Source organism: Ochotona princeps, chromosome 19 (assembly GCF_030435755.1).
Source record: "Ochotona princeps isolate mOchPri1 chromosome 19, mOchPri1.hap1, whole genome shotgun sequence".
NCBI lineage: Eukaryota > Metazoa > Chordata > Mammalia > Lagomorpha > Ochotonidae > Ochotona > Ochotona princeps.
This window is the reverse complement of record NC_080850.1, coordinates 4,699,484-4,725,105: the sequence shown is the minus strand read 5'-3', so window position 1 is coordinate 4,725,105 and position 25,622 is coordinate 4,699,484. Positions and strand designations below refer to the sequence as shown.

Here is a 25,622-nt window from a genome sequence, read left to right as displayed (position 1 = left end):
GTCCTGGTGATTGGCTTCCAATTGGGCTCCTTCCAGTGCCCCTGGGAAAACAGGAAGTGATGACCCAAGTGTTTGGGTCCTTGCACCCGCATGGGCACCTGGTGAAGCTCCTGCGTTGGTTTAACCAGCCTAGCTCTTGTGGCCATTCGGAGGGTAAACCAGTGGATGGAAGATTTCGGTATCTCTCCTTATCTCTTTGTAAACTCATCCTTTCAAATAAAATGTTTAAAAAATGCAATGTATGAACTATGACATAAGTGAAAATAAAAAATTTACAAATGCTAAGTTTTCATCTTGCATATTCCAGGATGTCATTTTTAATATTACTTTACATTAATTTTTATATTTGAACAGTTTTTATAGTTGTAAACATTGTATATAATAAAGCTTTTTCCCACATAATTTTCAAAATTTAACTATAAATCTTTTAAATTAACCAGCATTATTTTCTAGCATATAACCAAAATTTGAAAGTACACATTTGAAGATTTGAGGTTTTTGGTTTTAGTTTTTGATGCAAAGCTTTTAGTGTCCCCGAAACCGTGTTTGTTTTTGAAGTGATGAATGCTACTGCAGCTTTCATGTGAGTTTTCTAGTTTTTAAGCTGTTTTTAAATATTTTTTAAAAAATTCAGGCATCATCAGTCAACTTTAAGAATGATAGATTGAGAATATTCAAATTGAAAGTTTCTTTAAACTGTCTTATCCTTGAAGCAATTGTGCGGGTAGAATCTTCTTAAATAAACATTTGCTTTTTTGATATCATTTGTCTTTCTAAGCTCTGTTTGATTGACTGTCAGAAAGTATACTTTCACTTAAAAGTTTTTCAGACTGCTTGAGGGAGGTTTTTATGTTATTTCAATCTATTTTCTCAGGCACCTGGTTGAAAAACCTAGTAATGGGTGAAATATATTTTATTTAAAAAAGTTTGATTTGGGAAAATATTCTCATGATAATTCTGAGTTATACTTAGACTTTTTTTCTAGAAGCCTAATAATAAAAATGCTAACCACTTTTGTATAATAATTTCTTTGCTTATTGTTTTTTCTTTTAATATCTATTTGAAAGACAGAACTACACAGAGAGAGGGAGAGCCAGAGAGAGAGAGAACTTGCGTCTGCTGGTCCATTCCCCAAGTGTTGGCCGTGCCTGGGCTGAGCCTAGGAAGCTGGATCCCATGTGGAGCAGCTGGGACTGCATGGCAGGCAGTGGGTTAATTTAACCATTAAGCCACAATGCTGACCCCTTCTAAACTATAAACTAATTCCTGCTTCCTGACTTATCCCAAGCCAAGTCCCTGTGTGTTCCATATACTTCTCTTGTCTTTTGCAAAGCAGTGTGACATCTCTTCCCGTAGCATTGTCAGATGTTGATATCCTTGGGCTTTTCCTATGAGGTCCAATTCACGTCACCCCACTCTTTAAACACAAGAGTTGGTCTTCTCCCCTTTGTCCCTTCTGCATCTCCCACATCGGCAGTGTAGCAGTGGCCCTGGTCCATCATCACTGTATGTTTGCTTCTCTGGCCCTCTGCCATTTCATCTCACGGGTTCATTGAAGTTGCAGTCACGTGCAATTTGCCCAGAATTCTTAGCAAGATCAGGCGTTCAAGAAATGTTTGTTGAGTGGAATTGAAGCATTTGGTCAGATTGATTTAAAAAGTGTTAATTTGTTTCAGGGAAAACTTTTTTAAAGTTGTCTGATTTAAAGTTTATATTATTGTTGCTTGAGTATTTAGGTGTATTTTCTGAAATAATAATTACCTTTTCTTTTCCCTGCAGTTACAAGGCAATAAAATGCCAAACTTTTTTACTTGTTGGTATTTGAAACTTAACAGAAAATTTGATTGGGGAAAAAACCTTATGGTTAAAAAGTTTATAAGCTGCCTAAATGTTTCATTTTTTTATTAAAGATTAACTGAGAAATACTAAGAATTGATGTTTATTCAGTAGTGGTGAAAATGTCGTAAGTTAAATATTGCCATACCTTCTAAATTGCTAGAAAGTGGAGAATTGTGAGAAGAGCCGATCAGCATAGCAGTAATTTGCTTAAACCATGTTACATAACTGCCTTAGTTTCCTAATAATTTGGACATTTGGCAATAATTAAACAAAAAGCGTTGCTTAAAGAAAGACTGAATAAAGCTTTCTAGTGTCTTTGAAGAATGTTAAAGCTGCATTAAATTGACCTGTCACCATGCAATTCCTGTTTTCAAAACCAGGAAATGAAGAATATAGTCAAATTTTTTTGAAAACTTTCAAAAGTTAGTAGATAGATCACAGTTGATTCTTTTGACGATGTTTGAAAGGTTGTTGTGTTTTTTTTTTTTCTATCTGACATGCAGCAAGGACATATGGGCGAAGGCGAGGTAACATCATTGTTTCTAATTTTTGAATATATCAGTTGTATTTGGAGAGGACCTGGAGTTGCTCAGTTTCTAACCATTGTTGAGAAAGTAGAGGGGAAGTGAAACATAGTTTTGAATTCTTACGTTGATTCTGTGTAATAGTTCACATTTAACTGATTTGAAGGAGATAATAGCTCTGGACAAATTACCCAGAATGATGGGGTTAGGGTTTGAATTAAAATATTATATTAGAAGCATAACTTATTTATATCTGAGAAATTGCTTTCTTTTTCTTTCTGAAAGGATTTTCTTGGGAAAATTAAGAATCTTTAAAAGGGAACAATAAAGTCAGATTAGTCTCCAAATAGCTACCTTGGATGTTCATTTATACTTAAATACCTTACATCTGCTTTTTATAGAGTAAGCATTGTACTTGACATGTAAATTAAATAAATGACCATCTTGTAAATTTCAGCATTGAGGAATAAAGCTTTAGAGATTTAGGGAATTTAATCGTTTTCTAATGGTGCCTGTATAGACCTTGTCTTTGTGATTTGTAACAGCTTTGTCTTTTGAGAAAAAAAAAAGATAGTTAAATAGCTTAGAATTAATATGTAAGTATTTATGAAGATCATTCAGGAAATAACTTAAAATTCTGTAATAATTTTTGTCTTCATTTGATATATGGTGTTATAGGATATATTTGTTATAAATATACTATTATTATTATTGGCATTTCATAGTGAAAGTTGAGGACAAGTGAGTCCAGAGAGACATGAGAGTATTTGGATTCTAGAACACTTGAGATGCATCTCTAGAGAATCCATTAGCACATGCCTTATGTGGTATCCAGATGTACATTTGCAGCCTGAAGGGAGGTGAAGAAGTGCTTGAGAGATCCTGCAGTTCTTTGTACTACTCTTTTTGGTTTATGGTTTAAAAGTTCATATTTTACTGCCAGGTAAATAAGGGAAGACTATTATGTACATACATACGCATCTCTGGTCTTTCCACTTTTGTTTTCTGGATGGTATGATTTTTTTAGACAGTAAATTCAAGGACTGATTTTTGAAAAGGATAGTACTCAATAAATTGACAGCTACCCAGCTCGTAACTCTCTCCTTAGCATTATCTGGGAGGCTGGATAAGGCTGGATAACAGCACTAAGTGGATTTTGCTTATATCCCATTAGTTAAGGTAAACTAACCCGAGTAGTCATTTTGAAAGTGGACATGTTCACTTTAAGCACTTACTTAGGGATAACTGTGCAGGCTATAGTATTTGATCTTTTAAAGGCATTTAAATGATCCAGCACCTTATAGCTAAAATCAGTGCTTTACGTGTGTCTAGGCCATTGGCCCTGGGGCCTGCCACAGCCATGCAGTGTGCTGCCAACTGCTTCCCAAACAGTGCTCTCTCCTGCTGTCCTTGGATTTCACCTTGCTGAAGTCTCTGGATCCCTGTGGGATAATTGAGCAGCCCTCTAGTTAAACATATATTTTCTTTCTGACTCAATTAAGATTTTAAGGTAATAGGGATTCAAGGGCCTATCCTGAATGATCCTGTTATTCATTGTGAAAAATAGAAGTCATTTTATTCAGTCTGATACTTCCCTTGTTCCTTGTGCGTGATAATCAGTGGCAAGAAACTGTTGTTGTTGTTGTTGTTGTTATATTTTTTCCTGGCTGTCTGTTACAGGTCAGTCTTCACTGTTTCCAATGGAAGATGGATTTTTGGATGATGGCCGTGGTGATCAACCTCTTCATGGTGGCCTGGGCTCACCTCACTGCTTCACTCACCAGAATGGTGAAAGAGTGGAGCGGTATTCTCGCAAGGTGTTTGTGGGTGGATTGCCACCTGACATTGATGAAGGTATGTTGACGGAGAAGTGCTTCTAGCAGGTGCCAAGAGGCAATGGACAGCGTGCAGAATCCACAGAGTACCAGTCTTATCTGGTCATGACTGCATTGTTCTCTTCCCTTAGCTCACAGAAGGAAGGGGATCAGGGGTTTGGGAAGCATCTGAAACCAAGGTCTGGACTACATGAAACAGAATAAAGTTCACCGGGAAGACTGCCCGGATTCCTTTGTGGTGGGCACACATAGAAGCTGACTGCCTTTTGGTCTAAGATAGCCTAGCCAAATTCAATGATATATTTTCTGTTTCCTTTCTACTTTTCGCAAGTATAGTTAACTGCTTGAGAATTTAAACTCTTACATTAAGCGTGAACTTTTGAAAAATACAGACTATGCTTGTACTTGATTAAAATCGTGTCCTTCCAATTTTTATGTTTTCATCCAGCAAATATCTATATGTTTTCTAAATACCATGTACTATTCTTAGGCTTGTTTACAATATGAAACAAGATGAAAGTTCCTGCTCTCATAATGTTTCATTCTAGCGTATGAAGCTCATAAGAAAATGTTAAATATACAAGAGAATACCAGATAGGAAGGTGATGTTATGTAGAAATACAGAAAGTCTTACGCGACAGTGTGGTTAGGTTAAGGAAATGGTGTTTGAGCTGAAACCAGAATGTGGAGCCAACCATGCAAAGATATGGAGGGACTAGTTGTCCAGAAACATGCTATTCATTTGTGGGTCTAAATGACTCTAGTAAAAAATCAAACTAATAAATCTTACAGCAATCACACATTCATCTTTTGTTGCTTTGTTTCCTAATTTCCTTGGTCTGGTTTCTTGAATGGAAGTAGAAAATAAGCTAATTCATGTTATTTAGGAAAGGACAGATTTCTCTAAATGTAAGGTATAATAATTTTTAATAACTTCACCTTAGAGTTGAGGCAAAGTTGGTTCCAGAATCCAAGAATACAATAAGCATAGTGTTGTTTTGGTTTTACTTTGGATTTTAGTTTACAATAAAATATCTGGTGGAAGCTGTGGTGAAATGCATAATTTGGATTAATCTCCCTTGTCTTCAAAGAGTGTAACTTGAAGGAGATTGTGTTCTGCAAAATTATGAACTAAAAAATCCATAGGATTTATGGGGCAAACAGGGTTAGAAGCAGATCATTTAAAACCTAATGATTTTGTACCTGAGGTTAACAAAAAGAGAATCAGTACCTTGGAAAGTGAAGGCAAATAGTTCAGCCTGCTTGGGGCTGCCTAGGATTATTGAAGGTGCACAAAACCAATCGAGCAGAAGTGCTGACTTGCAGGCATGTGGACAACACGGGTGGAAATGGGCTTCCGGGCTCCTGAAGCAGCAGACGTCGCCAGGGGCTGAGAGCCTTGCGAGGTTGGAGGTCCGTCTTTTGGCCTGGAGAGACTTGATTGCTATAATCATTTAACATTTTCTTATTACAGAGATGGTTGTGCTGCCTGTGCGTTAGACAAGCCGGAGGCTCTTTTTTTCCCCCTGATGATTATAATTCTGTTCTCACCATGCTAACTCACCTTGACTGTGAACCAGCGTAACTTCACGTTACACTGACAACACGCCTCTGTTTGCCAGCCTCACATAAGCCAGACTGCGTCATAAAAACAGGTTTATGGAATTATAGACTACTATTTTCCAATCTAGGAGAGATGGCAGCAGTTCTCGAAGATGAGAATTTTAATATATTCTCTTTTTTGTTCCTCTGTCCCTCTATACTGTCTGGTCTACACATGCTTGCTTACTCTTCCTGAAAGCCTCAAAAATTTATTTTCCTATAATCTCATTAGTTGTTTCTCTCTCTATATATATATATGTGTGTGTGTGTGTGTGTGTGTGTATCAGTTATATATGCATATCATAAAATATATTTATTATTTTAAGTAATAATACAATATGATCAATCCATCCTTTCCTATTTTTTTTCCTGTATGTCTCTTCTTTCCTCCCTCTGTTTCCTCCCAGTGCCACAATATGGTTCTTAAGGAAAGTGAGTTGGTGAGGAGGGAGAGGGGGTCCCACTTGCAGAGGTCTGTGTGTGTCTGAAGGTGGAAGGTGCCTGCTGAGAGGCCTCAATAGCAGCAGTATGCATGATGTTCAAGAAATGACAATGATCAGATCTAGGGTCAAAGGTGGAGGCTATCAAAGAAGCTGAAAGATTGATTACTTTGAACAAAGTAGCAAGTGTGTTCCAGATTATGGAAGCCACTTTTCTTACCATGAAAAGAGAAGTTTGTAAATATGGAAAGAGGGAAGGCTAGGAAACTCCATGAGCAGGGGCAGGTGTTGTGGGGCAGGAGTGTGAAGCTGCTGCTCGGAATGCCCCGTCCCATATCAGAGAACCTAGAACTGGATCCACTTCCGCTTCTGATCCAGCATGTTTACGAATGTGCCTGGAAGGCAGCAGATGATGGCCTCAGCTCTTGGGTTCTGCTGTCCACGTGGGAGGCCTGGATGGAGTTTTCTGGCTGCTGGCTTTAGCCTGGCCCAGCCTCCATTGTTGTGGGTAAGCATTTGGGGAGCAAACCAGTTGATTAAGATCTCCCGCTGCCTTTCCCTCTGCCTTTCAAAAAAGGAAATAAATAAACATTAAAAAAGAAAGACCAGTGAGATAGGATAGAATTGGAAATATCAGTATAAAGTCACTTTTGTAACCACAAGCACATTCAGAGACAGTTATGTGTTAGCTTTTCATATTTCAGCTAAAATGCCTAAGAGAAACTTCTTAGAAAGGAGGAAGGTTTGGTTCAGGCATCTGAGGATAGAGGATGATAAAATGGTGATTGAGTGGGCAACTGAAACATCAGAAACAGCACACACCTGTTGTCTGTGTGGTCTCCTTCTAATATGATTTGACACATGCCAGCAGTCTGATTTAATCCAGTCACTTTCCAGTGACTGCTTTTGAGTGTCATAATTAGGTCAAGTCTGTCCATTAATGCATCAGCTATTAACATGAACTCATTAGTTGTTGCTGGAAGACTTCGGGGCCTAAGTAGCTGTAAGAGTTTGGAAAGCTAAATATTGTTTGAACTATAACAAGTTAAGGATATGCATTTATGTGTTAGTTTTGTTCATTGAGAAGGCTTAGAAATGCCAGTAGCAATGATTAGATGGAGCGCTTGAATCTTGGTTTCTAAATATCCTTTGCCAGTACAAGGTACCAATACATCTTGGGTTGGGGGTGGCGGGGAAGGATTGTGGATCTTGCGCAAGAAAAGAACAAAATGAGGTGGGAGTATCTTCTTGGGCCAGAAAGCATGAAAATGCTAAAGGCCGATGGGGATAAGTCAAAAGGGCAAAGGAGATTCCATTGACCAAATTGAGCACCAAATTAATGAAGAGAATGTTATTACAACGCATCAGTTAAAATAGGTTCATACTTATACAAATAAACGAAATAGGGGGAAAGCTCTTCCTTAATATATGATACTAATAAATAGAGAAGACATGATGAAAACAAATCAGTGTTTAGCAGCCATCATTGTAGTTGATACAGGCAGGAATTTTCAGTGGTTGCCGAGGTTGATGAGGAAGGAGGATTTTGGTAGTTGTTAACATCATGCGACTACTAAACAAATACAAAGGAAAATGTTATTTCCTTCTGATAGAGAACCTGACAAGTTGTTCATGATTAGCATGCCTAGTGGTCGTATGGCAGGACAACATTGCATCAACATTATGGTATTCCTGTTTGGAATGTATGGGAAAACAGTGCAAATCTCAATGGAGGGCCATTATTGTCTTTAGTCAGTTTGAGCTATGACAACTGTAAGTGGATCACTTACACACAAAAGAATGTTCTCAATTCTGGAGGCTGCAATTCCAAAGTCAAGGTGTAGCAGATTCATATCTGATGAGTCTTCTTTACAGATGACTATCTTATCACAGTTCTCTCACTTGGGCCTGTTCTGTAAGGCACTAATTCCACTGATGAGGGCACCACTCCTGTGCCCTAATCACTCACTGGACCCAGCTAGCCCACCTGCCCTCACGTAGAGGATCAGGCTTCAACATGTGTCTGAGGGAAGGGAGTGAACAGTCGTGCTATTTCAGTGTTGATTTCCTGGTTGGGAATCGGAGCTGTATGAGGAGGGAACCTTGCTTTGAACAGGTATTAACAGTTGGGTTTTGGAGTTAATGGGGAATCATGTGAAGAAGATGTCTGGATTTGCATACAGATGTGAGTGGGAAGAATAGGAGGAAGAGGGTGAATGCAGATGCGCAAAATATTAAGGAAGGAATACAGAGTTTCTTTGTACTATTGTATAAAATAGAGTTGAGCCTTTTGAAAAAACTATTTTCAGAAAATGATCGTAGACATCCTTAACCCTGGTTTTTGTTTGTGTTTGGTTTGTTCATCAGATGAGATAACAGCTAGTTTTCGTCGCTTTGGCCCCTTGATTGTGGATTGGCCTCATAAAGCAGAGAGCAAATCCTATTTTCCTCCTAAAGGTAATGCTCAAATTGTATATGTGCAGTTTGATTCAAGTCATATGTATAGTATATCCTGTTGTTTAATGTTTATAAACCTTTCATAAATGTTTATCATCACTGTAAAATTTTTCAGAGCTTAACAATTTACAACTGTATCTTTAAAATTTCTGCCTAATGCACTGCTAATTCAGATTTGTTCTATAAAATATTTCATGATATGATCAAAATAGTATATGTTCATAGTATTCAGATGGTTGGTATGAATGTTTTCCTTCTCCCCATTTGCTACTTTTCTTTTTCTTAGTTTCTATATGCTTCCCTTCTTTGAAAAATTTAAAAAAGAAGAAGAAAAATGACTTTTTTTCCTCTTTCACTCCAGGCTATGCATTCCTGCTATTTCAAGATGAAAGTTCTGTTCAGGCTCTCATCGATGCATGTATTGAAGAAGATGGAAAACTCTACCTGTGTGTATCAAGTCCCACTATCAAGGATAAGCCAGTAAGTCTAGTCTCACCTAAAATCGCTTCCTGTTTTTACCTCTACTCATATTCTTTTTTTGAAAAACTCCAAGATACCTTGATTTTTATGTTGTACTTAAGTGACTTGTTTAACATTTTAAATCATTTTGTTAAACTCCTAATATTGTCAATGTGTGTGCCTGTGTGTCATTTTCACACTGGATATTTTGTTAGTTGACATATTATTAAGTATTTACTAATAGTATTAATACTGATAGTAATAATTATTAATACTGTTATAATATATGTAATGTTTCCTCCTTCTTCTCTTTGGTTAAGAGTGGTATTACCCAGGACTATAACTTTTTTCATATGATGCTATCTTAAAGTAAGATGAATTCTGTATAGGTATACTGCATGATATGTTTTGCTTGTTGGAAAACCTTTTCTTTATCTTGAAAGTCTTTAAGAATACAGTAACAACCAGCTGGTTCTAATTAATCTGACAAATCAATAGTTTACTAACATTCAGCACCTAGTGTGCGGGGAACAGTTCAAAATAGCATCATTAATGGGCACAGCTCAAGTGAGTTTGTGGAGCTTCCTTTGTTTGGGGTTACCTAGATCAGGAATGTTGTTCCAAGAGTTCCTATGGCTTGGACCCTTTCTGTTTCACATGTTTAGATTCCTTGCCAATCCCTATAGGTGTTTGAATTCCGAATCTCTAGTACAGCAATTGGTTAGAATGCATGTTTAGGAATACCTAGCTATGCCATAGCCTTTGATGTGGACATTTAAGAGTTAATAAATACAAGCAATGTTAAATAGGGCACACAATTTTTGATTATACTGATGGACACACTGAAATGATTATCCTTAAAAGCTTTTATTGCAAATATCATTGTTTCTACTTTGAATTGTTTTGGGATGACATTGCCAGTATAGGAATAGGTTCCATTTCCTAAGCATAAACCAATTGGTGATACAATTCTAGTTTACTTACCTTTGAATGCTGATTGCCATTGTATACCTTGCTAAATTTAGATTATATAAGTATACTAAAGGACTATATAACCTGGAAAAACAGCTAATCCACTTACAGATAATTAAATACATGTTAAATGATTGGATTTATCATAAATATTAAATTGAACTTAACATCTTGGTTCCATTTACTCCATAAAGTGAAGGGCCGGTATACACTCTTTTTAATTCTTCTTTTACAGCTTTGTGTGATAACATGGATTATTGCTTTTAAAAATAAAATAGCTGCAATAAAATTAACTAACTTTTAATTTTTTTTCTGTTGTAAATAATCTGCATTGAGAATGACACACTTTGGTTTGCATACACCCTAGGTCCAGATTCGCCCATGGAACCTCAGTGACAGTGACTTTGTGATGGATGGGTCACAGCCACTCGACCCGCGGAAAACTATCTTTGTTGGTGGTGTTCCTCGACCCTTACGAGCTGGTATGATTAAACACATCAGAAAACTTTTTTTTTTTTACAGATTTATTTATTTTTATTGCAAACTCAGATATATTTAGAGAGGAAAGACAGAGTAGATCCAATGATGCAGCTACACCAATCTGAAGCCAGGAGGCAAGAGCTTCTTCTGGATCTCCCACACGGGTGCAGGGTCCCAAGGCTTTAGGCCATCCTCTCCTGCTTTCCCAGGCCACAAGCAGGGAGCTGGAAGGGAAGTGAGGCTGCTGGGATTAGAACTGGTGCCCATATGGGATCCTGGCATGTTCAAGGCGAAGACTTTAGCCACTAGGCCATGGTGCTGGGGCCCTTTGTGCTTTACTATAAATATATATATATAGCTTTCTTTGAGTCAATGTGTAAGAGTGAGCATTTTAGGTCTAAATATCTAGGTTTGCATTTAAATGATTCTTTCCTGGTTAATAATTGACTGACCTAGAACAACTATTCTTCATTTTCTGTTAAAATTTTCCATCTTCTCATCTGTCAAATGGAATGAAAAGTGTATGTACTTCCTAGAAGTGTTTGATGTTGAAGTGAGGGGCCGATGCAGTGGACTTGGTGTCCGGCTCACAGTGCTCAGCACAGCTGGAGGAACAGCCTTCCAGAGCAGATTGTGTGTTGAGCTGTTCAGTGTTGGCTTGCTTCTGATGTCCTCACATGTTCAGAAACTATTGAATGAGCTCGGAAATAGGATTCTCAGTCGTGTATCATGTTTTTTAAGAGTGATACTTAAGAGATTTTATTCCCAACTTCAAATAATTTGAGATTAACAGTACAAATGAGATTAAAAAGAACATAATATGGGGCCCAGTGTGGTAGTCTAGTAGCTAAAGTCCTCGCCTTGAACGCTCCGGGATCCCATATGGGCGCCAGTTCTAATCCCGGCAGCTCCACTTCCCATTCAGCTCTCTGCTTGTGGCCTGGGAAAACAGGAGAGGATGACCCAAAGCCTTGGGACCCTGCACCCTCATAGGATACCTGGAAGAAGCTCCTGGCTTCTGGCTTCAGGTTGGCTCAGCTCCAGCTGTTGTGGCCACTTGGGGAGTGAATCATCGGACGGAAGATCTTCCTCTCTGTCTCTCCTCCTCTCTGTATATCTGACTTGCCAATGGAAAAATAAAATCTTTAAAAAGAAAACATAATATGAATGGATGAATGCAGTTTTAGAATGATGACCTTTGACAGAAAAGCATCATTTATTTATTAATTTTTATGTGGAAAGTGAAATGTGTGGCTTTATAGACTAAGGAAAGGTTATGAGTGAAGACGGGCTAGCTAGCATGGGTTTGCATGGAGACAGGCTACAAAGGCCACAGCCTACAAATTAGTTTTCTGATGTTTAAGTGATTATTATAGTAAGTAGTACATTGCTAACTGTGAAATTGGGGAAAAGCCATTGTGAAGGGCAGGTGAAGCTGGGCGTTAAGTCCAGTGTTGTCTCTGAACCAGTGTGACCTTGAACGCAGTCATCATCCACTCTCTGAGTTCGCTTCCTCAGGAAACAGCTGTTTACTTGACAGGATGATTTGTGAAAACTGAAAGAGAACATACTGTAAAACTCTCATCCGGATGTTGTCCGTAGTTTAAACATTAGATGTTACCATGGTGGACAATCAGCTATTGTAAGAAGTTAGGGTCTAGTAAGAGTTATCATGATGTGAGTTCAAACTTCTGACGAGCTGCTTCTGATGAAATCAGCTTGCCAGACAAGTCTTCCTGATGTCAAGTAGCACTTTTGCTTGTTTCTTTCCTCAGTGGAGCTTGCGATGATAATGGATCGGCTGTATGGAGGTGTGTGCTATGCTGGCATCGACACCGACCCTGAGCTGAAATACCCCAAAGGAGCTGGGCGAGTTGCATTCTCTAACCAACAGAGCTACATAGCTGCTATCAGTGCCCGCTTCGTTCAGCTACAGCACGGAGAGATAGATAAACGGGTAAGATCTAGACTACGTTCTGAAAAGTCTTAGCGATGGTCTTCTAATTATGTTATTATGAAGATTTGAATGAGGGAATTTCATACAATGTTAAATTGATAGCTGACATTTGTGCCTGTTTGGTCACATATATGCTGTATGGCTCATCTGGGAATTTCCTGTCAGTTGCCTCTTTCAGTATTTTTTTTTTTTAGCCTAACCAGAAAATGTAATTGCTTTGCTGGAGTTAACCTTCCTTCAGCTGTTACCTCTGTCCATCCATTTACTTACTGAGTCAGTCCGTCATTGGGTAGCGGCTCCCCAGGTTCCCTGTACTGTGTTATGTCAGAGGTGTGAACCTAAATGTGCCTGAAATTTCCTGAGCTTTTTTTTAATCCTGGGAAAATCATCATGAATAACTCAGCAAGCTCTAGCTCTCCAAGCACCGTGGTAACAGTGAAGGAATTCCCTTGCAGGACTGCTTCAGTTAGAAATCTTCCATTGTAAAAAAAAAATGAAGTAGCATAAATCCTCTTTTCATTTGTAGTCTTATTTTGCACCTGAAATTAGGCCATAACCACCATTACCTTCAGTGCTTCTCATGTTCCCCTTTGATGAGTTGACTCTGAGTCACAAGGTTGGGAGAACTCTCAGAGCTGCCTCTTTCCAGTGTATCCTATTTGAAAATCTGTGTTTAACGATATGTCTGATTTCTTTGTGTTAACAGATTTATTTCTTATCTTGGTGTTTCATAAATTTAACAAATATTTTAGTGGCTAAGTCAAGAAATCTTTGTCCTCATGAGTTTATTTCCTGGTAGACCTGTGCTTTATGTTGGTAATCTTTTGAGTCTGGCCTGCAGACCAGTTGCTAAGCTGCAAACTGTTACTCGTCTGTGAGGAGACAGAACTTATCTAGAGTGTGCACAGACTACATTACTAAACACATTGTTTTTTTTTTTAATTCAGTTGAGAATTTCTCATAGAAACATCTAGATGAAGGAAGCACTGTGTTGATTTATATTCTAGTGTAAACTCTGTATTTCATGGTGGGCTGGCGCTTGTCCTTAGTGCTGCCATTGCTATCCAGCACTCAGAAGCACTGTGCTAAAGCAAGCATCACTGCTTGATTCGTTGTGCTGTTCTCAGTTTCTGAGGTAGAAACTATCAGGTCAGTAGTGGTTTACACTTGCTGTTTAGGTTCCAATCGTGTGTTGTACTTCAGTGGCAGTAACAAGTTTGCTAATGGCCATCCTGCAACACAATGTTAAGTGAAAAGGGGTAAGGAAGCAAAATTAGTTGCAGTATAAATACGATGCCTGCTTGGTAAAGTCAGATATACAGAGAGGAGGAGAGACAGAGAGGAAGATCTTCCATCCGATGATCCACTCCCCAAGTGAGCGCAATGGCAGGTGCTGCGCCCATCCAAAGCCGGGAACCAGGAACCTCTTCCGGGTCTCCCACGCAGGTGTAGGGTCCCAAAGCTTTGGGCCGTTCTCAACTGCTTTCCCAGGCCACAAGCAGGGAGCTGGATGGGAAGTGGAGCTGCCGGGATTAGAACCGGCGCCCATATGGGATCCCGGGGCGTTCAAGGTGAGGACCTTAGCCGCTAGGCCACGCCGCTGGGCCCATCTTGCTTGGTTTTTATTCCCACAAAAACATGTCTGTAACACAAGTATCAGAGTTGTGCCAGTCATTGGACATTCAGACTGAGTTTCTTCTACAGGGCCACCCTTTGATGGGTGCTCTTGTCGCTCTGTAGACGTGGAGCCCCTCCAGGACAGCAGTCACGTGCTCCAGTTAGGGACATCCTGCCCGGCCTCCATGGCACTCTTCTACTTCTGTTCACGGCTCTCCTTTGTCAGGAACCCTCGTCAGAACTGGGTGGCGCCCAGTGATAGCCTGGTGCAAGGCAGTTCATCCATGAGTTTCTCCAAAGCTAAAAATAACCAACCCTTTTCTAGCTGGTGAATTAATAGCTGAGTTATTTTTAATGCTCGAGAGGCTCAAATGACAAGCTGACTTATTGAACACTGGAAGAGGTCCAGTTTTATAAATTCACCACTGACCGCTGTTAGTTTCTAGTAAACCATTCTTTCTGACAGAGAACAACAGTCAGGTTTTGCATCTTGTTTTAGTAGAGTTCTAGATCTGTCGATGGAAACCCAGGACCAGGTCCCCTGGCTGCTCAGCTGGTGACGCACAGTCCCGCATCTTCACCCACCTGAGTATGGAAGTGCTGTCTGGGGACAGCTGTTGGTTGGTCAGAAATGGAGATCCAACTAAAATGGTTTATGTCTATGAAAAATGTCCTGTGATTTTAATCACATGATCCCAACACTTCAAGCTTCACTTTATAATTCCTGATGAAGTCTTTTTTTCCTTTGAAAGGTGTTTATTTAATAAAGCAAAAATGTACAGTGTAGATACAAAAGCCTGAGTAAGCTCTTTAAAGATGTAGCATCCTCTCTATTGGACACGTGGCACAAGTTAATTCAGACATATAGAAATGTACACCTATGCTAAAATTTGTCTGGTTCAGTGTCTGGAAAATGTAAACCCTCCTGTTTTTTTGCTTGCAGGTGGAAGTTAAGCCATATGTCTTGGATGATCAGCTGTGTGATGAATGTCAGGGGGCCCGTTGTGGGGGAAAATTTGCTCCATTTTTCTGTGCTAACGTTACCTGTCTGCAGTATTACTGTGAATATTGCTGGGCTGCTATTCATTCTCGTGCTGGCAGGGAATTCCACAAGCCCCTCGTGAAGGAAGGCGGTGACCGCCCTCGGCACATTTCATTCCGCTGGAACTAAAGGATACCTAACTACAGTGCTCATTTTCAGGCCTCAGACTAAGTGCACTCTTCTGTTAATTCTGACCCCTTCCTCACCTTCTTCACGCGGCATGTCCTTTTGTAGCAGACTGTAACTTAACAATAGTAGAATGAGAAGAATGACCTATAATCGAGGTGTTTTGTAGATCCTTGTGTCACTGCAACAATGTGTGTGAACTCCTTTTTCATATTGGCATCAGTTGCACGGAATGTTAGCCTCTCGTTCTGCAGGAGACCAAGAGGACCCAAACTTCCTGCAACATTTTCTTAGAGGAGAGAGAGAATTATTAAAAGAGAAATTAAACAATAGAGTATTTTGGGTTTTTAATTAAATTATTGTTAATAATATAACGTATAAGAATACTTTTATTGAGACAGCGATGCAGCGGTAACACTGCTGGCCTGTCCTGACACAGCTTTCCCCAGGGAAGCGCTCTCGCCTTCTCCCTTCCTTTCTCTCATCCTCTTTCTGGTCTCTTCTTGCCATCTCGTTTTTGTTCTTTTAACAGCAGTGGAGGAAGTTAACATTTATTAACAGGAAAGAGCATGTTAAAGCAAACAAAAGCATGAGCAAGATTGAGCAGCATTGTAATTCATTTAAAGGGTTTTGAGGCTAAATGTAATTTTATTAAATCTCAGAGTTACTACGACATCAGAAAAAAAAAATAGTGAAGTAGGCAGAGCTGTGTTTATTTTCTTTCTTAAAAGTTTAAAAACTCAGTATGTTAAATTGGACAAATTTACTACGGAGGGGAGTGCACTTATTTATTTAACTCATCTTGTCACAGCCCCAGAAAACCTACCAAAGCTAGAGTTAATGACAACTGGTGGGAAAACTAGCATTTCCTCTCCTGAAGAACAAATGTATAAATTTTATTTTTGGATGGTATATATAAACTCTATATCCTAATTTACTAACAGTCATCAGGTGTCAGCCTTTGCTCTCCATTTTGACATGAAAAGGAAAAAAAGCAACAACAACAGATCTAGATACCTCAAGGATACCACGTGTCACAGTACACCTGTCGCCAAAACCGGAAAACAGAAACAGTATACAAATTGGCTGTTGATTGGCTTACTTTTAGATTTAAAGTTGTTTTGAATATCCTGTAATTTAGTTGTAACATAGAAAAAAAAATGAAAAAAAAGTAGTTGCAAAGTGTTCTGCACTGTTGAACTAAGTAACTGTGTAAATCTGTGCAAAGGTACGTATGTTTATCTTACTCTTCCTATACAATAAAGTAACATTACAGTTTCAGAACTTAGCATGGGACATAGTCAGTGTTTGAAGTGCCAACTTCACCAAGTAATGCATGCTTTATTATAAATAAACTTCTAGCTTTGAAAGACGTTATTATGTGTTGAACAGTATGCTTCAGGGGTAAGTTTAAAATAGTCTCTTGAAGCCCTAGTCATGGAGGTAACTTTTATTTTAATTGACATTCTCTTATTAAATGCCCTATCCACCATCAAAAGGATTATTACCATTGTGCAAAACATTAAAAACGAAAAATCGGATGGCAGTCTTGTGAGTTGTGCTACCTAACAGTACCAACTTGGATCCTTCAAAACCAAAGACTTGCCCAGCACTGCTGTGGAACCACCTGGCTGACGACCCCTACTGATTATCTCTAGGAAAAGCAGTCCTTTACTTTTCACAGAGGCTTTAATGAACTGTATCTGTTAAGTTCCAAAGGTCAAAATGGAGGCATTTGCTGTCTATCAGTCAGACACAGGAAGGGAGCTGCTTTTAAAGAATCCCCCGCCAACAGTGAAAGCCGAGTCATGCGAATTGAGGGTGCTCTTGTGTAGCTGGTCAGGGACTTTTTTCTTTTCTCCTGAACTACATGATTCTAATTGGAATGTTCATTTGCCTCTTTTTAATTCTTTTCATCGCTTGTAGGTGGTTTGGGGTGTGCTATTGTGCTGTTCCTACTCAGTAAACAGGTGTGATGAGTTAACAAGAAATAACACTGTTTGAGAACTAGCTTTGAATAATAATTTTCCCTTTGTACATGACCTGCTGAATTTCGGTACAGTGTTTTTGTAGCTAACTTATTTTGTCATGCACATAATGTATATTTGTTATGCACTACTTTTGTATATCTTGTTTTTCCAACAGTGAACATTTTTAGGCACACTTTTCACTGACGGGATATCTCTTTATGCAATACCTCAATTTTTCATATTGCAAAGAGTAGCTTTTTGTACTTTTATTACTGAGAGATCTTCATATACTTCATTTTTTAATATAAATAATTTTAATAAATTTTATTTTCTTATATTCTGCTTTTTATACATTTCAGTGCTCTGCATACATTTTAAATTATGAATGTTGTGCACTGGCAATGCTATTTTAGAGTCTGCAGAGAAGAGAAAGCATGTTGCTTCAACATCCTTCCCCAGCACCAGCTATTGGTGTACCTATAATTTAAGAAATAGTCTATGGAAAGTCACAAATTAATGAAAAAAAAATTCGCATGAAAATGACAGATAACACTGTAGTTCCTTTAAAAAAAAATGAAATACATAAGCATAGGGTAGAAATTTAAAATAACAAAGTTGTCTACAGCTTCTTACTTAGTTTTTAAAATTATTCATAAAATGCAGACACTTTTGGTGAATGTTTAGCCATTTTTAATATTAATAAATTGATGTTAAGTGTTTGATTCAGAGATGTCTGCTCTTTTAAATGATATATAAGAAAAAAAATAGCCTGCCGTGGGACAGGTGTGTAATGTTAGTATGCATGACTAATGTAAGAAATTGTTCTTCTACTAATATTTACTTGTGATTGTGTGACAAGCGTGTTTACAGATTCTTTGGTTACACTTCAATTTACAGGGCATAAACAATGATTATCTATTACTCTGAACTTGATTGATTACATGTCCTTCAGATTACATGGGATTGTAGTTGGGAGTTACCGTGTAACTCAAACATAATTAACATGTAATTAGTTTACAGATTTTAGGGTATCACTTCAATTTACCAAGCATGTAGTTCTAGCGCACTAGCATGGCACCAGCCATGTACTTACAATGTAGTTACAGAGTAATTACATGGTTATTTTTGCAATGTAAAATAAAGTGTCTCTGATTATTTTCTATGTAAAGGGGCCCTCTCCCTTCCCCGTCTGGTCCCCACGCTTTGGTATAACATAGATACTTCTCCATACACAGACCTCTGCAGAATGCAAAATAAAACTTGCAGTGAATGAATTGAGCATTTTATGAGAGTGCTGTTGGAAAGACTTGATAGTCCACCCCTTTTGTTTTGAAGAGTTGAATCTTCTGTTAAAAGGTGATTTAAAACTTGAATGTGATGAATTGTGGCAAGTTAACTTCAAGTTATGTGCAATACTTATTTCAAACTTTTGAAAGATCTTTGCAGTGTAATTCTTTGTTTTTAATTGCAGACATTTAAAAATGTCATTTTCTACTGTTAAGAGTAATCCTCTTTCTTGCTGGTGTTTCTAAAGAAAAGAATCAGAAATCAATCTTTCTACTAATGTAAATTTGAGATTATTTTTAAAAATGGAATAAAAGAGGTTTTGGTCATTTGCTTTATTTTATTATCTTATTTTAAAGCTACTGTGATTGATAGCATTGTAAGAATTGGGACAATATTGTATTCAACTGTTTTATTTTTTATATTTTTAAAATTTAAAGTATAATTAGTTTTTATAATTTTCATCAGATTTTTGTTATATTTTTTGGAAGTGAAACTTTTAGCAAGTGGGTGTCTAGTTTTTACTAATCCCTAATTTTTTTCCTGTGTATTGCTCATATTATCAGAAGGAAAAGTTATTTAAGTATGTCAGTTAATTGTACTACTTGGCTGAATTTCCATATAGTTTTTACTGTGTATGGGGAGGTTGTAGTATTTATTATAGCGTTTTAAATAAGGGTAATTCATTTTTTATTAAAGTCATTTTCACGTTAAGTTCCTATTTTTGTATGTTCTACTCTTAAGTTATATAACACAGTTCCTTTTTTAAAAGAGTTCATTTGTTGAAGTGCTAGTGGAAAATTAATGTTATTAAATAGTTTGCAAATGACTATTTATACCAGTATGCATATAATTTTTAAATATTTGTAATGTGAGATGTTGAATGAATAAAACTTTTAACTCAGATTTATTTAAATAGATTTATTTCTTTTCAATATAAGTAGAGCATGCTTTTGTGGTTGGGAGTACAAGTTGTGAAATACTAGGAATATCCTGTGTTGGGAGCAAGGCAAAACAAGCCAGTATGAAAACAAATATTCATTTCTGGGCGGACTCGTGGCTGGTGGCATTGTCTCTGTGTCCATGCTGCCGTGTCTCTGGCCTGCCCTGCTGTGTCACATGCTGTCCTCAAGACTCCCTTGTTGTGGGTGTGGGGTGTTGGCTACGTCCAGTGGCTTGCCTAAGGCCAAACGGGGAAGTCAGAGATGTTTGCTAGTGAAAGCAAGTATCTGGCAGGTTCAATTTTGAGTGGCGAATGGGTTTCTGACACTCTACAAGAGGGCTTGAAAAACAAGTTTTTCAAATGTTAATTAACACTTCCTCCCTATATTTCAATGTCATAGGATGTGGTTTGAGAGCATAATCCCTGAAGTGTTAACCTTTGGTCCCTTAATCACACCAACTACCAAGTAACCTAAGGTGTTTAAACTACAATGTCAAATTTCTAAGGTTATGGTGTATCACAAAAATGTAACATCTGGGAATATTATGTTTTGTCAAAGTTAGTACAGTGTTCTCAGGACTAGAAAAAGCAGCTTCTAGCTTCTACAGTGAGACAGACTGAAAACATTTTGCTTCTAAGTTGTCATTCTCAATGTGCAATTCCTAAAAGATTTCTTTATATGAAACAGTAATTATATAAAGAGCTGGCTCATCCTCCTGCTGACCAGAGCTGAGCCCAGTGAAGTCAGCAGTCAGAAGCTTCATCTGGTTCTCCCTCCACACTTAAACCATCTTGTACTGCTTTTCCCAGGCCAGTAACAGGGGGCTGGGTTGAAAGTGGAGCAGCCGGGCAGCAACTGGCACCCACACGGGATGCTGATGTCCTGGTCGGGGGCTGAACCTACTGTGTACAGTTCCAGCCCCCGCAGTGTGCAAGTGTGCCCTGTAGGGATTGCTGAGGATAAGACTGGCCCAGAATGCTCAGGACGCCCCGCAGTGCCGCTGCACATCTCCCAAGTGGGCCAACCTTGCCTGCAGAGTTAGGGGAAGGGTAGTGATGTAGCCCTCGGTTTGGCAACGTGGATGACATGTGGTTGCCACCTTTTCAGTACTTCTTTATGCATTCTGGGGTGGGTTTTCCACAACAGAGGAAGGAAAAGGCATGAATACATGTAGTTTTATTTTAGAAAATGTCTGAAACCAAGTGACAGGCCGCCTGGGTTGCATTTCCTTCTTTACTGGTTGTCCGCCTGAACCTGTCCCACTAAGAAAGTGCTCTAGCTTGTTCCTAAATTTTCGTAATTTCTTCTAGTAATGGAGTGCATTCATACCCAGTTCAGGGGGAGGAAAAAAAGGTACCTTTTAATTATGCCTGAGAAATAGTTAATTTGACTTAATAAAAAAGGCATGGAAAAATAAATTCCTAATCTAAAAAATTAATGCAGGGCGTGGTGTGATGGCTCAATGGCAAAAGCCTCACTTTGCAAAGACCAGGATTTTATATATGGGCACTGTATAATGCTCTGGCTGTTCTGCTTCTGTCCAGCTCTGTGCTTGTGGCCTAGGAAAGTAGTAGAGGATGGCTCAAAGCCTTGGGACCTTGTACCTGCGTGGGAGACCCAGAAGAACCTCCTGGCTCATGGCTTCAAATCAGCTCAGCACCAGCCATTGCAGCCATTTGGGGAGTGAACCAGCAGACAGAAGATCTTTCTTTTTGTCTCTCCATAAATCTGATTTGCCTTTCCAACAGAAATAAATAAATCTTGAAAAAAAAAAGAATATTAAAGATGCCAGTGATTTGTATTAAAAATATTTCTGGGGATAATGTTATTTTCTGAAGTTTATAACAACAATAAGCAAGAAAAACCCCTTTCCCACATTGTGAGCTTCAGCATATCAGAATAGTGTTTACTGCAAGAAAAGGACTCCAAGAAGTTATTAAATAGGCTTAGAGAAGGAGTTGTCCTGTTTCTTGGAAAGTCAAAGTAATATGCCTTAGTTTGTGATGACTTTGGAAAGTTCTACAATGAATGAAACCTTGGTCCCCCAGGCTAGGCCCCGTGTTTGAGCACAGACCATATTTCAGATAACCCGTATCTCATGGGACACAGCTTCACTACACACCTCTGTGAGATTTTGGTAGAATTACTTCTGTCTGAAAGTCTTAGAAACCCACCTTGTTTCCTTTTGTCATCCACAAGATGTCCTTAGGATGCTTGGTCCCGTCCCTTAGTCATATCCACAGCTGTTCGCATTGCTGGCTCTCCTGGAGTTTTAACTACTTGCCCTTTCTCACCACTGCCTCATTTCCAGTTTGTTTCCTTAATGCCTTCCTCCCTCTTCTCCCACCCAAGAAGAAAGAAAAAGGTTATTCTACACAATGCACCTTCATCTCGCAAAAACCGTCGTACTGATGCTGCTCGGCACTCAGAGCTGCCTTTCAGTTTCCTCAAGTGCCACAAACACCACCTGGGACAAGAAACCCGTGCTTTGCAGGCCATTTGGTGATGTGCTGTCTGCCTTGCTGATAATTCCTATTCTCCTTCGGAAACGTCCTTTGCATCCTCCCTCAGTGTGCCCCCCCCTCCCATCTGTGCTCTGAGAACAGGGACCACTGGCTTTGGACCAATTTAGGAATTCTGCAAGCGAGCGTTGACGTCCCACTACCAGTGGTGTCAATTCAGTCTCTTTACTAGAGAACATTTTGTTTTGGCATACTTAAAAGTCCTCTCGGGATATTTTTTAATTCTTTTCTCTAGTCAAATCGGGTATCATTGTTGCTTGTCTGGAAAAAGTGTCTTCATGTGACTCAGCGTGGTGACCAGAGTTGGAAAAGTACAGTTTGTTTCAAGGAAGTTAAAAATGAACAGCAGTGTCCAAATCCGGATTGTGAGCAAACCTCCAGTGCTTTGTATTGGGTGTAATCTGATTAAGTGTCGCAGAAGGACCACTGGTGGGCAGATGGAGGTGGAGGGTGGTGAATCAGTGAATGCAAATGCCAAAAGCTGAGCCTGAGTTTTCTTCATCCTGTTCATTAAAGTTCTATTTCAAGAGGCACAACTATGATACCATAAAGATGTCAGTGTGATCAAGCAAATGCCAGCGTTTTAAAGAGATGGTGATTTTCAACTTTATCTTTCACCTGCTTGCGACACCAAAAGAGAGAAGAAAAGATCTAAACACCCAGCAATATGACTTTAACACACTAAAGACAACAGGCCAAATTCTTAGCTTGTTCTGAAATAAGTTGCCCAAGAAAAGACCTGGAAGGCACCATGATAAATGTAATTCTATGAGGCTTCTTAAAGGGTTTTGGATGGGATCCAGGAAAGACACGAAGCGTCTTTACTTGAAGGAAGGGAGCAAAACTCACTTCTCATATTTGATGGAAAGTGATGCAGCCCCGTGGCTGTGGAATGTTGGTCAGAAGCCTGATTGCAGTGATCAGCTGGGGTGCGGGAGGGAATGTGGGCTGGCCTCCTTTGTCCGATGACTCAGTACTCCTGATTGTGCTGGGATTTCTACACAGGTGCAGTGAACCCAATTAACATATGGGTTCATATGTCAGGCACTTAACGTACGTTAGCAAAGTGCATATCGTGGGGAGGTTTGGAACGGAACATGGAGAAGGAGAATGACTTGGCCAAAGCTACATAGATGGACATAGTGAAATCTAGATTCCAATTTTATTTATGGAATCCCGATGGCTTCTGCCTTCAACTTTGCCTTTACTGAATTAGCAATAGAATCAGAGGGGTTGTTGTTTTTAAACAAGTTCATTTACAAACCTGAGTACAAAATGCCATAACGGAAAGCTTAGAGATAGAATGATTAAACCAACGTTGTAAGAATGCGTGCTTTGATGGTTTAATCCTTAAATTAAGTCACTTCCTCCCTGCTGAATCCCAATTAAGAGATTTGCTCAAGGTCATGTCACCAGTTAGCAGAGGTTAGAGCAAAGTCCTTGAGCTCTGTCACACAGAAGAGCTTCAGAACCACCTGTGCCATGCTGGCTACTCATTGGATTCTTCAATCAGCATCTATGGGCCACTGGCCGGAACTGAGTATACATTCTTAGGAACAGGAGCAAAGTTGTTGAAATATCATTTCTATTCACTTTCAGGAAGTATAGGCTTCTTCATGCACGTTCTTTTTCTTTGATTCAACTACCGGGGGGAAAAACACACGTAAGTTCCAGGTAGAAACAAGGAAAATGAACGTCTTTTTCTCTAGTAGTGTGAGCCCAGAAACACAAGCAGTTCTGGAGTAAGAATAGCAACTATATCAAAAAATTCTTATCCTTGAGGGAGTGCTTACCAGGTACAGATACTGTGCTGCAGGCTGCTCTTTCTGACCTTTCTCCAACGCTTTGGGATTGTGCTCATTTCAAGGTCACCAAGGTTCAGAAAGGTTGACCCATCTGCAAAGCTAACTGGGATTCAGACCCAAGCATACTTACATTATTGGTCCTGTTTCAACTTACCACTTGCATCCTAATAAAGAAGGGGAAAATTTAAAGATTGACTTATTTATTTGAAAGGCAGAGTTATGGAGAGGGGGAGAGAGAATCTGTGCTCCATTGGTCACTACCCAAAGGGCCTTAAGAGCTAGGACTGGGGCCAGGCCTAAACCAGGGGCCAGGAACTTCAAACACGTCTCCTACCAGAGTTCAGGGGCCCAAGGACTTGGGTTAGCCTCTACCCTCCTCCCAGCAACACCACTAGGGGATTGGATCAAAAAACAGCTGCAACTCAAACCAGCATCTCTATGGCATACTGGCAGAAGGCAGCTTAACCTGTAATGCTGCGGTGCTGATCCCAGAAGGGGAAACTTAATTGAAAAAAAATTTTTTTTCTCCACTGTGTTGACGAAGAGATCACCAGGAAGTTACTCTAAAAGGATGCATAGCATCTTACGAATCCATCTAAAACTCACTCGCCTTTTATTTTATATTTACTAAAGTATACCTTTAGTAACAATGCAGTGGCCACCTTTTCTTGTAGTGAAGTCATCTCCCAAACTGACAGAGAAATAAGTAGCCCAATCGTGAAGTAAATCATGATTTCCAAGAAGATGGATGGGTGGATGGATGGTTAGGTAGCTGTATTAGATAACTGATAGATTGATCGATTGATTGTATGCTTCATATCTGCATTATTGGATTTTTTCTAATGGAAGGAAGTTCCATCAAGGCGAAGGGGTTTTTTCCTCCCTGTCAGCACCCTCCACAAGCCTCAGCACAGACCCTGTTAATCTCACACCGACAGCCCTTGAAATGCAAAGGAATCCGGGAGAGCCTTTCTCCAACATGTCCTTGTGAATTTTAAAATAGCACTTGGACATTTTGCTTCTGGATGGGGATGTTAGAAGCATCAAAATAGATTTCTGCAGAGAATTTGTATTCCTGATTTTACAGATATTTATGAAAGAAAGCATTGCCATTTTTAGAGCACCAGAGTTCTGGAATGCACAGCTTTGATTTTTGCCGCAGTCTGAACAGCTGTTCTTGAACAGATGTGATGCTGTGGAGCCTGGCAGAACCCGAATATCTGAACCTAGCTTGACAGCAAGACACCCTTCTGAACGAGATGTGAAGACCATGGCAGAATCCAGACATTAACAACTTTTTATGTGGCTGCACCACCAATTCAAATCTTTACACCAAACATTAAATTCTAAAATAGGAAAGGCTGCACAGAGGGGGCTGATATTCAGTCTTATAACAGCCTATGTAAGTCAGATCAGCATCCCTTCCTAAGGGGTGTCAGAGAATGATCGTGAGAGGGACAGGTTAAATCACAGACTAGAATGGGGAGGATGGGAAGAGAAAGTGCAATTCCATTATCTAATACAATTGTGTGTCCAGAAGTCAATAGCACTCCCCCCCCTACACACACCACACACTCATCTGTGACCTCTCCACCAAACCATAGCATAATGAAGTATATGGCCTTCCACACCCCTGATCACAATCTCATTTCCTGGTGGAGGCAATTTTGCAACGATGAAGTCATCACCAATGGAACTGGAGTTTTTCCCCGCTTTCCTTACACCTCATATGTCCCTATTTGCTTTG

General features: G+C 39.3%; 1 protein-coding gene across 2 annotated transcripts in view; it reads left to right on the top strand.

Annotated features, from left to right (window-relative positions):
• Positions 1–15,682, top strand: part of CPEB4 (cytoplasmic polyadenylation element binding protein 4) — a 56,941-nt gene extending 41,259 nt beyond the window's left edge. For both annotated transcript variants that reach the window (XM_012927678.2, XM_004587413.3), the window contains 6 exons: positions 4,044–4,217; positions 8,608–8,697; positions 9,059–9,177; positions 10,496–10,610; positions 12,384–12,565; positions 15,126–15,682. In XM_012927678.2, coding sequence (XP_012783132.2) covers positions 4,044–4,217; positions 8,608–8,697; positions 9,059–9,177; positions 10,496–10,610; positions 12,384–12,565; positions 15,126–15,353 — 908 coding nt within the window. In that variant the 3' untranslated portion in view covers positions 15,354–15,682. The remainder of the gene's footprint in view (positions 1–4,043; positions 4,218–8,607; positions 8,698–9,058; positions 9,178–10,495; positions 10,611–12,383; positions 12,566–15,125) is intronic.
• Positions 15,683–25,622: the final 9,940 nt, after the last annotated feature.